The 16,589-nt window shown below is 42.9% G+C and overlaps 1 protein-coding gene across 8 annotated transcripts in view; it reads left to right on the top strand.

Moving 5' to 3' along the window:
- LOC132694882 (maestro heat-like repeat-containing protein family member 1) overlaps positions 1-16,589 on the top strand; it is a 109,272-nt gene that overhangs the window by 77,022 nt on the left and 15,661 nt on the right. For all 8 annotated transcript variants that reach the window (XM_078450176.2, XM_078450177.2, XM_078450175.2 and 5 more), the window contains 9 exons: positions 10,381-10,485; positions 11,149-11,284; positions 11,736-11,833; positions 12,391-12,540; positions 13,642-13,796; positions 14,041-14,176; positions 14,786-14,979; positions 15,858-15,995; positions 16,180-16,297. In XM_078450176.2, the coding sequence (XP_078306302.2) occupies positions 10,381-10,485; positions 11,149-11,284; positions 11,736-11,833; positions 12,391-12,540; positions 13,642-13,796; positions 14,041-14,176; positions 14,786-14,979; positions 15,858-15,995; positions 16,180-16,297 (1,230 nt within the window). The remainder of the gene's footprint in view (positions 1-10,380; positions 10,486-11,148; positions 11,285-11,735; positions 11,834-12,390; positions 12,541-13,641; positions 13,797-14,040; positions 14,177-14,785; positions 14,980-15,857; positions 15,996-16,179; positions 16,298-16,589) is intronic.

Below are 16,589 nucleotides of genomic sequence, written 5' to 3'. Positions count from 1 at the left end.
TGAAATTTTGCCATTTGCAAAGACATGGATGGACCTTGAATGTATTATGCTAAGTGAAATAAGTCAATCAGGTAAAGACAAATAGCATATGATTTCACTCGTGTGTAATTTCAGAAACAACACAGATGAACACGTGGAAAGGAGGGAAGAGAGAAGAGGGAAACAAACCACAAAGACTCTTTTTTAAAAAAGATTTTTTTAATGTGTTTTTTGAGAGAGACAGAGACAGAATGCGAGTGGGTTAGGGGCAGAGAGAGGGAGACACAGAATCCGAAGCGGACTCCAGGCTCTGAGCTGTCAGCACAGAGCCCAACATGGGGCTTGAACTCACGAGCTGTGAGATCATGACCTGAGCCGAAGTCAGATGCTCAACCGACTGAGCCACCAAGGCACTCCTAAGAGACTCTTAATGATAGAGAACAAACTGAGGGTTGATGGAGGGAGGTGGGTAGAAGATGGGCTGGATGGGTGATGGGTATTAAGGAGGGCACTTGTTGTGATGAGCACTGTGTGTTGTATGTAAGTGATGAATCACTGAATTTTACTCCTGAAACCAACATTGCACTGTATGCTAACTAAAACTTAAATTGAAAAACATTAAAAATTTTTTTTGATGAATCTGGTTAAAAGTTGATCAATTTTGTTGATCTTGTCAAAGAGCTAGATCCTGGTTTCACTGATCTGTTCTACTGTTTGTTTGTTTTTTTATATATTTCATTTATTTCTACTCTAATCTTTATAGTTCCTTCCCTCTACTGGTTTTGGGGCTTGGTTTGTTCTTTTTCTAGCTTATTTAGGTGTAAGGTTAGGTTGTTTATTTGAGATTTTTTTTCTTGCTTCTTGAGGTAGGTCTGTATTGATATAAATTTCCCTCTTAGAATAGTTTTTGCTGCATCCCAAAGATTTTGGGCCATTGTGTTTTCATTTTCATTTGTCTCCATGTGTTTGCTGATTTTCTCTGTGATTTCTTGGTTGAATCATTCATTGTTTAGTAGCATGTTATTTAAATTCCATGTATTTGTGCTCTTTCCAGATTTTTTCTTGAGGTTGCATTACAGTCAGAAAAGATGCATGGTATGACTTCAATCTTTTTGAATTTGTTCACGCTTATTTGGTGGCCTAATATGTTATCTATTCTGGGGAATGTTCAATGTGCACTTGAAAAGAATGTGTATTCTTATGTTTTAGGATGGAATGTTCTTTTTAAAAATGTTTATTTATTTTTGAGAGAGAGTGTGTGCACAAGCAGGGGAGGGACAGAGAAAAAGGGAGACAGAGGATCCAAGCAGACTCCTCACTGTCAGTGCAGAGCCTGATGTGGGGCTCAAACTCATGAACTGTGAGATCATGACCTGAGCTGAAGTCAGACGCTTAACTGACTGAGCCACCCAAGTGCCCCTGGAATGTTCTGAATATATCTATTAAATCCATCTTGTCCAGTGTGTCATTCAAAGCCATTGTTTCCTTGTTGATTTTGTGTTTGGATGATCTGTTCATTGATATATGTGGGGTGTTAAGGTTCCCTACTATTATTGTATTACTAGTGATTACTTCCTTTATGTTTGTTATTAACAGTTTTATGTATTTGGGTGTTTTCATGTTGGGTGCATGACTATTTACAATTGTTATATCTTCTTGTTGGATTGTCCCCTTTGTGATTATATAGTGTCCTTCTTTGCCTCTTGTTACAATCTTTGTTTTAAAGTCTATTTTGTGCGCGCGCGCGCACACACACACACACACATAAAAGAGTCTAATTTGTACAATATGAATATGCTACTCTGGCTTTTGTTTCACATCCATTTACATAATAAATGTTTCTCCATCTTTTCACTTTCAGTCTGTATCTGCATGTGTCTTTAGGTCTGAAATGAGTCTCGAGCCTCCTACAGGCAGCATGCAGATTGCTCTTGTTTTTTTGTTTTTTTTTAATTTTATTTTTAACGTTTATTTATTTTTGAGACAGAGAGTGACACAGCATGAACGGGGGAGAGTCAGAGAGAGAGGGAGACACAGAATCCGAAGCAGGCTCCAGGCTCTGAGCTGTCGGCACAGAGCCCGACGCGGGGCTTGAACTCACAGACCGCGAAATCATGACCTGAGCTAAAGTCGGGGGCCCAACCGACTGAGCCACCCAGGCGCCCCTACTCTTGTTTTTTTAACCATTCTATCACCTTATATCTTTGATTGGAGCACTTAGTTCATTTATATTCAAAGTAATTATTGATAGTTATGTACTTATTGTCATTTGTTACTTGTTTTATGGTTGTTTTTGTAGTTCTTCTCTGTTCCTTTCTTTTGTTTTCTTCTCTCATAATAAGTTGGCTTTCTTTAGTGATATACTTGGATTCTTTTCTCCTTAGTTTTGCATATCTATTACTGGTTTTTGATTTGTGGTTACCATTAGATTTGTATATAACATCTGCATATAGCAGTCTATATTAAGTTGTTAGTTGCTTAAGTTTGAACCTATTCTTTACTGCTTTCCCCACCATGCTTTAGGTGTATGGTGTCATATTTAGCATCCTTTTATTTTGTGAGTCCCTTGACTGATTTACAGATATACTCTTTTTTTCAAATATACTTATTTTTACAGCTTTTGTGTTTCTTAACTTTTCTTGATCTTACTTATGATCTGTCCTTTTCACTCAAAGAGTCTACTTTAACATTTCTTGTGGGGCTGGTTTAGTGCTCATGAATTCCTTTAACTTTTTTTTGTCTGGAAAATGATCTCTCCTTCTATTCTGAATGATAGCCTTGCTGGATAGAGCATTCTTGGCTGCAGATCTTTTCCTCTCAGCATTTTTAATATATCATGCCACTTCCTTCTGGCCTGCAAAGTTTCTGCTGAAAACTACTCTGATAGCTTTATAGGGTTTCCCTTGTATGTTACTTTTCTTGTCTATTGCTGTTTTAAAAATTCTCTCTTTACCACTACTTTTGCCATTTTAATTACTATGTATCTTGGTGTGTACCTCCTTGGGTTGATTTTGTTGAGGGATCTCTGTGCCTCCTTGATCTGGATTTCTGTTTCTTTCCCCGGATTTGGTAAGTTTTCAGCTATTAATTTATTCAAATGAATTTTCTTCCCCCCTTTCTCTCTCTTTTCTTTCTGAGATTACTATAATACAAATGTTATTACACTTGATGTTGTCACTGAGTTCCTTTATTCTATTTTCATTTTGTATAATTTTTTTCCCCTCTTACCCATTTGTACTGATTATTTTTCATCATTCTGTCCTCCAGGTCACCAATTTTATTCTGCTTCCCCTAGTCTGCTATTAAATACACTCTAGTGTATTTTTAATTTCATCTATTGTGTTATTCATCTCTAATTACTTCTTTTTTATTTCTTTATGAAAGGTCTCACTGATGTCTTCCACTCTTTTCTCAAGTCTAGTGAGTATCTTTATGAGCATTACTTTAAATTCTCTATCAGGCATATTACCTATCTCCATTTTTCTTTGGTCTCTTTCTGTAATTATGCCCTGTTCTTTAATTTGGGACATATTTCTCTGTCTCCTCATTTGTATATAACTCGCTGTGTCTGTTTCTGTGTTAGGAAAGTCAGCTACATCTCCTGCTCTTGAAAGTAGTAGTCTTGTGAAGAAGAGGTCCTGTAGTGCCCTGAGGTGCAACATCTCCTATTCACCAGAACCTGGTGCTTCAAGGGTGTCTCCTATGTGTGATGTGTGCACCCGACTATTGTGGCTGAGTCACTCTTGCCTTCAATCCAATCATCTGCAGTGGCTTTCTTTGCTTGTTGAAGGCAGAGTTTGGTCCCTGTGTGGTCAGTGTATCAGTCTGGGGCCAACTTGGGCTTCAGCTGAGTCAGAGCAGGCATTTTCCAGAAATACAACAGCACCAAACTGCAAGGCACTTTCCCTGGGTTGTCCCTAAGAACGTTTTATTGGTGAGCAGGGCCTGTAGTTAGATGGGCTAACCATTAGCCCCCAACCCATTGCTGGGATAGTAGTTTGATTGGTGTGTCTGGTTATCTTTCCCTCTTCCTAGGGCAGGAGTCACTTTGGAGTGGTGGTGGTCCCTGTTGGGGCTGCTTGCACACTGCTAGGCTTGTGGCTCTGCTTTGGATAGGCTCAGGGCAAGAGCATATTGGAGGTGGATCTGCAATGTGTTTTGGGACAGGAAGTGCAGTGTTAGCAAGGTTTGTGTGCTGGTCCTCTGGGGGAGGGGTCCCACGGTGCAGGGACTAGGGCAGGCCTGGCTGGAGAGGATGGATCTGCAGATGTGAGAGGGGCAGTGTAGGATTCATGGTATTAGCAAGTTAGGTAGAGATTTGGTGCTGCCTTGGTCCCCACAGATGGCTGTGTGTTTATGCTGGGGCATGGGCACCTGCCAGCTCCTTTTTATTCTTGGAGGAGCTTCCCAACAATCTCTGTCCCTCCAGGACATAATTTGAGATTAGTAAACAACTTTCCCTGCCATATGCCCCAGATGTTTTTCAAACTGCTCCTTCTATGCTGTATCTCTGAAGGGCTGTTTTTTTGTGCTGTCTCTTTAAGGGCAGGGACTCAGTTTCCTCTCACCCTCTCAGCTCTCCCAGAGCCAAGCCTGCTGATGTATAAAATTCCAGGTTTTGAGTCTGCTGGATTCATCAGTAAGAACCGATGAAATTTGGCCCCTCTGGTTTTCATAGCCAAATGTTAAAGGGATTTGTCTTCACTGTGTGGGCTTCCCAGATCCATAGACTATTTCTCTCCCCTGCCTGTGCCTATGAGCCTCTTGGCAGACAGTCCCCCAGCTCTGTTTAGCTCCTCACCACCTCTCTCCCCTTCCTACCCTCTTCTCTACATTTAGTTGTGGAGTTTGTTCTGCCAGCCTTCAGGTCATTTTCTAGGTTATTTACACTGAGGTGAGTGTTATCTAGTTGTATTTGTGAAACGAGGTGAGTCATTTTCCCAGCAATCCTCTAAAATATACCTCCAGGAAGAAGGGAACCCAGGACTTCAACTGCTGGGAAGGAAGGGGACACTTGGAGGCTAAGGATCAGGCCACCTATACTTCCTCCTGCAGTGGAGATGGTACAGAAATCCAGTGTATGAGCCACTTCAGTCACCCCTTTCTCCTTTTTTATTTTTAAAAATTTTTTTTAACGTTTATTTATTTTTGAGACAGAGAGAGACAGAGCATGAACGGGGGAGGGTCAGAGAGAGGGAAACACAGAATCTGAAACAGGCTCCAGGCTCTGAGCTGTCAGCACAGAGCCCGATGCGGGGCTCAAACTCATGGACCGCGAGATCATGACCTGAGCCGAAGTTGGCCGCTTAACTGACTGAGCCACCCAGGTGCCCCTTTTCTCCTTTTTTACTATAAACATTTAGTTTTCTAAATTTCCCTCTAAGCACTACTTTCGCAGCATCCTGTACATTTTAATATATACCTCCAATATCATTTCAGTTCAAAATATTTTGTAATCTCTCTCAAAACTTCCTCTTTGGCCAATGGATTATTTAGAAGTGTGTTATTTCCAAATGTTTGGAGAATTTTCTATTCTCTTGTGGTTATTGATTTCTGGTCTAATTCCTTTATGGTCAAAGACATACTTTTTACATGATTTTACTTTTTTTTTTTTCGGATAGAAAACTTTCTTTTCCCTAGCAACACTTTGCCTATTTATCACCTAATTAATATCACAAGAATCACAGTAATTTGAGTTGACAATATTGCCAAGTACAGATCATGCCGCAGGGTTCAATCATATGCATTGTTAAACCTTGCTAATTACACATTTATGTAAAAGATAATTCATGCAAGATGTATTCTTTAGAATGTGCCCTGTTGGAACTTTGGAGAAGTACATTATGGAAACATCTGTTAGTGGCCATAAAATTGCTTAAGAATAACTGGCATTCACTTAGCTTCTTCCATTTTGGTGTCGTTAGTGCATTACATATAAATCAGAATGAGTCTACTTCATTTTAGTGTAAATTCATCTCTCCATTCCACCACACAGAGTTTTTGTTTGTAATCCAGCAGGATAGCTACAAAGTTACTATGATACTTAGCAACTCAAAGAAATGAAAAAAATATCAATTTGTTTGATAAGTTTGAAAGGCAATGTATCCTTTTTATTATATACCACAAGGTCTGACTCCTTTGAAATTTCCAAAGGGTGTTGTTGTTGTTGTTCTTCTTATTCTTTTTAATGTTTATTTATTTTTGAGAGATAGAGCATGAGCAAGGGAGGGGCAGAGAGAGAGGGAGACACGGAATCTGAAGCAGGCTCCAGGCTCTGAGCTGTCAGCACACAGCCTGATGCTGGGCTCGAACCCACAAACCATGAGATCGTGACTTGGGCCGAAGTTGGATGCTTAACCAACTGAGCCACCCAGGTGCCCCCAAAGGGTGCTCTTCTGATTAGAATATATTATTTCTGGGAGACTGATTTCAATTTTTAAATTTTTATTTATTTATTTTTAATGTTTATTTGTTTTTGAGTGAGAGAGAAAGAGACAGAGCGTGAGTGGGGGAGGGGCCGAGAGAGAGGGAGACACAGAATCTGAAGCAGGCTCCAGGCTCCACACTGTCAGCACAGAGCCTGATGCGGGACTCGAACTCACAAGCCGTGAGATCATGACCTGAGCTGAAGTTGGACATTCAATCAACTGAGCCACCCAGGTGCCCCTTATTTCAATTTTTTAAAAGTTTTAATTTAAGTTCCAGTTAGGGGCTCCTGGATGGTTCAGTCAGTTAAGCGTCCAACTCTTGGTTTCAGCTCAGGTCATGATCTCACAGTTCGTATGTTTAAGCCCCATATCAGTCTCTGAGCTGTCAGTGAGAAGCCTTCTTGGGATTCTCTTTCTCTCTGACCCTCCCCTTTTCTCCCTCTCTCTCTCTCAGAATAAATAAATACACTTTAAAATAAAATAAAACAAATTCCAATTAGTTAACACACAGTATAGTATTAGTTTTAGGTGAACAATATAGTGATTCAACACTTCCATACGACACCCAGTGCTCTTCACAGCAAATGCACTCCTTAATCCTCATCACCTGTTTTACCCATCTCTGTATCCACCTCCCCTCTGGTAACCATCAGTGTGTCTCTTGGTTTGCCTCCCTCTCTCTTTTTTTCCCTTTTGTTTATTTTGTTTTTAAAATTCCACATATGAGTGAAATCATATAGTATTTGTCTTTCTCTGACTTATTTCACTTAGCATAATACTCTCTAGCTCTATCCATGTTGTTGCAAATGGCAAGATTTAATTTATAAAAGGAAGGATAAAACCATATGATCCTCTTAATAGATGCAGAAAAAGCATATGACAAAGCACAAACTCATTCATGATAAAAACTCTCAACAAATTAGATTTACAGGGAACATACCTCAATATAATAAAGGCCATACATGAAAATCCACAGCTAACATTACTCCGTGGTAACAAACTGAAAGCTTTCCCTCTAAGATCAGGAACGAGACAAGGATATCCACCCGCACCACTTTTATTCAACATAGTATTGGAAGTCCTAGCCACAGCAGAGAGGAAAAAGAAATAAAAAGCATCCAATTTGGGAAGGAAGAAGTAAAATTTTCACTATTTGCAGATGAAATGATACTATATATGGAAACCCTTAAAGACCTCACCAAAATAAAATACTAGAACTGATAAATGAATTCAGCGAAATTACAGGACGCAAAATTAATATACAGAAATCAGTTGCATTTCTATATACTAATAACAAAGTAGCAGAAAGAGAAATTAAGTAAACAATCTCACTTACAATTGCATTAAAAATAATAAAATATTTAGGAAAAAACTTAACCAAGGAGGTGAAAGGCCTGTACTCTGAAAACTATAAAACACTGATGAAAGAAAGTAATTTCATTTCTTGGTGTCATTAAACATTCACACATCCCAATCAGTTGGTTTGTCTCTTTTATTTTTTTTAATGTTTATTTATTTTTGAGAGAGAGAGAGAGAGAGAGTGTGGGGGAGGGTGAGAGAGAGAGGGAGACACAGAATCTGAAGCAGGCTCTAGGCTCCAGGCTCCACACTGTCAGCACAGAGCCCAACATGGGGCTGGAACCCATGAACCACATGAGACCATGACCTGAGCCGAAGTTGGACGCTTAACCAACTGAGCCACCATGCGCCCCTGTCTCTTAATTCTTTTAATCTATATATTGCCCTTCAATCATTTTTTTCCTTAAAATTTATTTGTTGAAGAAACCTAGTCATTTGTTCTCTAAATTTTCCACATTCTGGGTTGTACTAATTACATCTTTTGGGGGCCACTTAATAAACTCCTCTAAATCTGTCCTGTAAATTGCGAGACCTAGAATCTGTTAGATTCTAATTGTAATTGTTGGATCTAGATCATGAACCTGATCAATTTTTGGCAAGCTTACTTCACAAGTAGTGTTGTCTTCTTCTATCAACAGCCACATGATGTCTTGTGGTGTTTAGAGCTTTTGATGATCACTGCTTAGATTCACTAATGGCTGAGAACTGGTGACATTCTTTAAAAAAAAAAGACCTTGTTATTGAGATATCACTTGCTATGATAAAGTGTACAAGTCTTAAGTGTACACTTAGATACATTCTTACATATATACATATATACATGTATATATGTATATATGTTTGTATATATATGTATGTATCTGTGTAAATATCAGATCAGGATATAGAACATGTCCAAGACCCCCAAAAGTTTCCTCTCCCAGTGAATAACCACTGATAGCCACTATTCTGACTTCTATCACCATAGATTAGTTTAGCTTGTTCTTTAAACTTCACATAAATGAAATTTTATAGTATGTACTTTTTTGTGTCTATATCATTTTGCTTCAACATTTTATCTGTGAGATTCACTCATGTTGTTACATGTAGCATCAGATCATTTTTTTATTGCTATGTAGTAGTCCACTGAGTCAATATACTTCTATTATTTTTGCAAAATGATGACACTGTAATTCTATCATTCCTTATTTATTTTTACCTGGAATTCTTCTATAAAGAGAAATCGACTTTATAAGCTGTTTGGTTACTTTGAGGTATAGCTCATATAGGAAAGACAAGATAAATGCTGGTTTCCCTTCATTAGCTGTCAAGGTAATGTAAGTATTTATTTCCTAGTCATCCAAAGATAACTAGTGAGGGTTATTTCTCTAGTATCATATAAATTTAAAATGAATTAAAAATTTTTTTTTAATGTTTATTTTATTTTTAACAGAGAGAGACAGAGCATGAGCAGGGGAGGGGCAGAGAGAGAGGGAGACACAGAATCCGAAGCAGGCTCCAGGCTCTGAGCTGTCAGCACAGAGCCCAACACCGGGCTCAAACTCACAGACTGCGAAATCATAACCTGAGCCGAAGTCGGACGCTCAACCGACTGAGCCACCCAGGCGCCCCTAAAATGGATTTTTAAATGCTTCATATGTTTTGATCAATTACAACTATTATTCTTATGGATGCTTAAATTGTCCCTTCTTTGGTCAATGGGAGCCTCTTCAGGTTAGCTCCTGAATCCCTCTAATATAACGCCAATAGTCTTTCATGGCTTCCTTGCTCTCCAGTATATTATCTTGTATATTTCCTGTCTCATTCCTGGGATAAACTGTTTCTCCAATGACCAATGATTCCTCTTAGTGAAAAATGGTATTTAGAGACCACAGTCTTGGCACGGGGCTATTTCATCAGAGTCTGGCTGCAAGGAAGACTTGCAGATCTCCCACTAGAATTCTTCCAATCTTCAAGAAGAATGTTGTTTTCTTATCAATGCAGCATCAGTATTCTCTTCCATTGCTTGTAGATTTTTCATCTGTTACCCTTCTTTTTTTCAGTTATAAATTGCTGTTTGTTTAGTTCCATTAATATCAGATTGATTATTGTAGATTGACAATGCATCTTTGGATTGGTGGTATTTTGGGTCCATAATTTACCAATAGTGATACACTGACATATTATGTTTCAAATAGGAATCATCCATAATTATATTTCTCAAGCAGGTTTATACATAATTCAGCTAGGAATCTGTGAATATAGTGACTCTTTTTTGTTACTACCAAGTTCTCTTTCTATTGAAGACTGGGAAAACATTATTGGGGGACCCTGGGAGACACTGACCCCCATTGAAATGAATAATAGTCAATATAATTTGAGAGCCACTGATTTAATTTTTTTAAAAAAGGAGGTGTTAAATGAGGGTGTTTCTAGCACTTAGATAAGGTAAATTGGGGGCTGGAGGTATGAGGGCTTCTGGTGCCAGAGCCACATATAACCTGCCTGACAGCAAAAGAAGTCCTGTTCTCAGAAGTCTTGTCCTGATCCTGTGCAGAAGCCAGGTTCAGGTTACATTTCTACCCTCCAGAATACAGCTTAACAGGTCTCTCCCTTCATTCTCTTCTTCCTCTAGCATCTGAACATATGGCTGAATTCCCAGAACGACAATGAGAGGGAACGGGCCATGTGGTGTGCTGCCCGTATTCTTGGCTTCACTGCAAAATGGAACAACTTTGGAGTGAGCAGGAGCCTGCCCTGGAGCGTGGGCCCTCATCTCTACCCTTATGTCAAACTTGGTCACATATTACCTAGCCTCAATTACTCACCCTCACCCCACCTTCTCTCTTTCCTCCCTTTGTCTTTTTCCCTGTCCACCAATTCAATTCCATTTCACTTGGTTCAGTTTGATTCCAGCTATCTCAACAAACAGTTGCTGAATACTCACCAGGCACCATGCTAAGCGTTACAGTGGATACATAGATGACCAAGACAGTTTTTCTATTTTCATGGATCTTATAGTCCACTGGGGAGAGAAGCATGCATAGAACAAACTTAAATAGAAGGTGATTATGAAAGTACAAACCAAATCTAGGAGGAATGAAAGATCAAAACACAAATGAAGTGTAAGTGAAGGGAAAGCTTCATAGAGGAGGAGACATTTGAGCTAGGCCTGAACAATGAGTGCAATATCAAGGGGCAAAGAAGAGGGACAGTGTAAGGTCATTCCAAAACTATGATCCCACAAGTTTTTAATAGCTACAACCCACCTGTCTAATTTCATTCCCGTTAACCTCACCTAGTCTTTCCTTTCATATCTCTCCTGAATCCCCACCTCCTCTCGTTTTAATTCAGCCTAAGGGAATGGCTGGGATAACTTGTGACTTCCTGCTCTCCTCTCCAGGTGGAGATCAAGTTCTCTCGGTTGGGGTGCTTGGTAAGGCTGCTGGCCATGCGCTGCCAGGACCCAGTGGACAACATCTGCTTCCTGTCTTCACAGGCAGTCTACAACCTCTACCGTATCCTCCTGCTGCAAAAGCGTAGGGAGAATCTCTTTTCACTTCTGCTCTGGCCTCCCATTTAGGTTTGGCCATCCACCCACATACTGTTCTGGAAGAGTGAGAGCTAGGAAGTTACCTGAGCAACCTCATTTCCAATGAGGAACCTGCCCCTAGACATCTACCTATACCCTCTTGGGACAAAATAGCTACTCAGGAAACAGTTCTTTTGAATTAGTTTCTCCCCCTCTGGCTGAGCACCATACTCTGACCTTATTCTGTCTCTGCTCTGAGGCAGGCAACATGGGGGTTCCTTTGACATTAGCTCTCACCTTTCCTTATCTTACAGCCCATTCCCCTTCCCCATGGGATATACATCTCCCCAAGCTGATTTAGTGCAGTAGGTGATTTGGGTTGGGCAGATGGGAACCTAAGGGGAACCTAAGACACCTTTCGAGTGTCTGAGGGGTGGGGTCGGGTGTCTTTGTTTCAGAGATGCAAAGGAAAAAACAGGGCTTATGGGAAGAAGAGGGCAAGAGTGAAGTCTATAGCGCCCACGTGTTCTATAACAACACCTTTGAGATTGCCAAGGTGAGAGGGCAGGGCCAGAGACAAACTGGGAAGAGCCTGGGCCTCTAACCTACATCATATTATAGACTCCTGCGGTGGGACTCCTTTATCCCATCCCCTTTCCCATTCCATTGCTGATTGTGAACTTTTACTTTGGGGAAATTTTTCAACATGCTACAGTATGCTCCCTCTTAAGCATCATGGGTCCTAATCCTTCTTTCTTACCTGTCACCCCAGAAGCATTTGCTTCACACTAATGATGCTTTTTGTAGACTCAGCCCATGCCTCAAACACATGTCATTAAGGATCTTGGTGTCAGCCCTTCTTTCCCAGCACTCTGCCCCTGACCTGTGAGCCCCTCGGTGCATCTGAGGTCAGTGTTTTCTCCCTCCCATTCCCAAAGACTCTGTTCCCAGTGAAAGAGTCTTCTAGGAGCTAGGCAGACAGCACAGGCCTAGGACAAAAGCACATCATGTTTTCAAGAAAAGGTCTCTCCTCCTACCCCAACCAGGACGGATGGCACAGGCTACCTCAAACAGGAGGCCCTGGGTGCAGGCGGCCTGATGCCACCCTTACAGGCATTTGCAGAGTACTTCACCGAGATGCAGCTCACCCACCTGGTGCTGACGGCCATGGAGGGTCTGACTGACAGCAAGGCCACGGTGTCTCTGGCAGCAGCCCAGCTGATGAGTGCTGTCATGAAAGAACGGGGCAGAGATATGATAAAGGTAGTGTGGTGCTGTGGTGGGAGCTCTGTCATGCATGCCAGGAGCCTGGGCTCTCTGCTGGCTCTATTCCAAACCAGCTGAAGGGCCTTGGGAAGTCCCTTTCCTCGTAGGCCTTAATTCACTCACCTCTAACATGTAGGCTTGGGCTGGATTTACTCTGTGGTCCCACTGAGCTCGGACATCTGTAATTCTGAGCTCAGGGCTGGTTCTTCAGAGAAAGACAACCACAAGCAGTGGTGTGGGCAGCTGCAGGGCCTAGTGGCTGAAGCACAAGGAAGCACTGAAGGGGGGATTCACTCTGATTCCCAGGGAGGGGGGGGGGTCAGGGGGCTTAGATTTCTGTGAAGGTAAGGTTGTGGATTGCAAACTAGCAAGCTCATGGAATGACTGACCTTTGAGTACATTTTCTTTCAGGATAATGTGTACAAACAGGAAGGTTTTGCCTAAAAATCCACATTTCCTGCCTCACTGAGAAAAACTTTTAAATGAGGTCACATAGGGCAATTCTTTGGCCACTGTCCCTTTTATATATGGCACGGGCTCTCTAGACCTTCCTATCTCTGAATCTCCTGACACCTATTGCCTTCACTCATTTATGTGGCTTGCCTGGCCTAGGTGCCAGAAATGGAAGGATACTTCTGAGGGTGTCCTTGCGGTATTATAATAAAATGGACTTGGCAGCGGGCCATAAACTAGGAATCTAAGGGCCAGATGAGAGTCTATGGTACCCCCACATCCAATGCCAACTGTTCCTGCAGTTTCAGGGATTTCAAATTGATCTCAGTGGGGAGAAGAAGCCCTGAAGGGTGTATAGGGCTTTTGTCTCCCTCCCAGAGCCTTTTGTGTCTCCTGAGTAACCTTGGAGTAACTCTCTGGACTTTGGGCTGCGGGCAGACATCTGTCCTAGTGGACATCAGTGCCAGCTTCTGGAGTTCCTTTTGTCACCCCTGCTGGTCCAGCCTCTGGCACCCTAGAATTCTGCCTTAAGAGTCACTGGCAGGATTGCAAGTAGCCCCTTGAGTCAGGGAGTTGGTAGGTAGGAAGGAAGGGGGAAGGTAGCAAGGAAACACTTGCTGAGACTCTTTTGGCTCTTCCCTATAGATTGAAGAAATTGTGGAGGGGATTGTGGGACGGCTCAACTTACAGCTGGAGCCCAACACAAAGGAGGAGACAATGCGGGCCATGTGCTTGCTGGCTGGCAACAACACCCACAGGGTTGTGCCCATGCTGCTCAACAAGACCCTGCCTTGGGACAGGTATCCCTCTCATGGCCCGGGAACACAGTCTCCAGCCCAGTACACCCTCCCCTGCCTCAGCCCAAGCCCAGCCCAAAAATCAATGCATTGGGATGCTTTCTCTTTGACACCAATCACACTTCCTGTCTGCGTTCTCTGGCCAAGTCTAGACCCTGAGAACTGGCCCTTCAAAGGCCCAAGACCAGACTAATCCTAGGAGCTTGGTCACCAGGGCCTGTGACATAGCTGCCCCTGGGTCCCGCAGAACCAATCTGGCCCTTTGGAAGGCATTTGGCACCCGGCGAGAGACCACAATCAGCGTCCTGCAGCTGCTCATAGGCATCCTGGAAAAGCTCCACTCCAGAGAGGAATCTAGGGAGATGGCCTTCCAGCCTGTGGCGGTCAGCATGGGAGCAGGGGAGCCGAGGACTTCCTGTTCTGGGACTTGGGGGCAGAGCTGAAGGTCAAGAGCTGCAGGGTGGGAGCAGGTCTTAGAGGAGCAATCACTAATACTGTACATTCAATTTACACTTGTACCTCCTCTTGGTACGTGTGTATCTAAGAACTGCATGTTGCAGAGAGAGCAGGGATTGATCCCATTTTATGGACAAGGAAACTGATGTTTAAAGCTAAGCAGCTTTCTCTGTCTCCTGATTCTGGGGCTGGTACTCCTTTTCCCAGGGCCTGGGGTGTGGCATGGGGGTTAGAGGCAGAAGAGGTTTGGTTGCCAGGGATGGACAAAGTATTCCCCAAATCCTTTTCTCCTAAAAATGTTAGAGTTGCTTCCAATTTTGTTTCTGATGTCAAGAGAGTGAAGAGAAAGCAGATTGCCTGTGTGTGGCCCCCTTATTTTCCTAGGGAAGAGTGGTGGGCTTTCAGTTCTTAGATGCTTCTTATAAGCCTGAGTCAGAGTGAGCTGTGCCCTTTGGGCAGTGATAGGGAGGGCAGGGTGTGGGACTCCGTGTGTGGGGCTGTGGGACCATTTTATGTCTTCATCCACCATCTGCCAGGTGACATGTGCTTTGTGTGAGATGCTGTCAGGGTCCCTGTGCCAGGAGGCTGTCCAGGAGCTCTACCCCCGGCTGTTGCTGGCTATACTGCATCATCTCTACTGGGTGATTGAACAAAACGTCCCCCAGAAGATGGTGGTCTACAACAGGGAGGAGGGCCCAGGCCGCAAAAGCAAGCCCTTTGATCCTACTAGGTAAGCCCAACAGCCTTGTGACGGACAGCTGGGACTAGTCCATTCCAGAGGGCCCTGGACAACTGGATGCTGGCCCCCTAGGAATGCCAAGGAAGAGAACAGAAGAGCGGAGACAGAACACGGGTGTGCGTACTGTGGTCACATGTGCTAGAATATTCTCACATATTTTCAAGCTTCTCATTTATCATCTTCTTGTATGCATTCTTCAGCTGATTCACTCAGTAGTTCATGTCCATATTCATAACTGCCCATGAAGAGATTCAACTAGATGGTAGGTGGTAGGGCAAGCCCGCATCTTTGTCATTCTCTCCATGCTGTTGTGGCATTTGAATCTGGATGACCTTTGACTTGGCTTTGTCACTAGCTTTGCTGTCTTGCACAGGTCACAACTGGGAGTTCTGTTTTCTCATCTCAAAAATGGGGGCTGGACTCCTAAATACGTGGTTGTCATGCTTTTTTTTTTTTCTTTTAAACCTCAGGACATTCTATCCATATGGAATCTTATATAAAATGAGAACAAATAAAACCAAAACCAAATAAAACCACATACTGATTAGGTGGGTGTGGAGTTGAAGAGATATCCTAACCCCATTCTGTGCCCCAAAGAGCAGAATTGGAAAACCATAGCACTCAGATATCTCTATAGTCTCTTTCATAGGACTCTGTGGTTAGATGAGGGCCAGAGTTGAGGGAGTGGATGGGCATTTGGAAATGGCTTTCACAGAGCCATTGATTCTTGTCAGCAGGAAAGGAGAACCCAGCTACCCAAGCAGGAAACTGTCTCCTGGTTTGCAAGCACAGGATGCAGACCGGGGCATAATGCCTTGTTCATCCTTCTCTCCCTTTCTTTTCACACACCCAATGGTGGTGACCTTCAGTTGTGCCTTGGAGGTAGTGAAGCTGGTGTTCGTGGCAGCTGCATATGAAGGAGTGGTGGTCTATGCAAATCAGCATCACTGCTGGGACCTTCTGTCCAGCCCCAAGTGTTACTACATAGGGATCATGGACCTGACAAGGTGAGGCTATTTCCCCAGTAACCCTGGTACTGCTCTAGTGCCAGCCTTTAGTGGCCCCTTCCCCACCTCCCAATCCTTTGGTCTCCTGCCTTCGTGTCTTCCCTGTTCCATGCATGCTGGTCCCTTGCCACCTGCCCCCCCCCACCCCCGCCAGCAACTCTTGGCTTCCTGTGTCCCACCCCAGTGGCATTGTGAAGAACTGTGAACCTGCCATCCTGCATCGAATCCTCAACCTCATCAGGAACATCCTCTATAGCTCCAACTATCACAGGAGGATTCTGGCCAGGACTTTCTATGCACAGGTGAAGCGTGGGGAAAGGTCCACAGCCTGAGCCATTCATATCCTGGGCTGAGGAACATTTAACAGAAATGTTAAATAACTAGCCCCAGAAAGAGAAAGGATAATCTTAAGTCATTTAAAGTGGGGTCCCTTCTCTGGCACTTCAGGTGCCTGGTTAAAGGAGGCAGGAAAGCCTGAGGAGGGGGCCAGCGGCTTGTGCTCCAGAATGATCCATGGATCCTAGTACCTGACTCAAACTTCAAACCTTTTCAGCATTATCCTCTACCTCCTAAACTTAGTCTCCACCCCGTGTA

The sequence above is a fragment of the Panthera onca genome, chromosome B4, assembly GCF_046562875.1.
Source record: "Panthera onca isolate mPanOnc1 chromosome B4, mPanOnc1 haplotype 2, whole genome shotgun sequence".
Lineage (NCBI taxonomy): Eukaryota > Metazoa > Chordata > Mammalia > Carnivora > Felidae > Panthera > Panthera onca.
The sequence above is the reverse complement of the archived record's forward strand: the minus strand, read 5'-3'. Positions and strand labels throughout refer to the sequence as shown.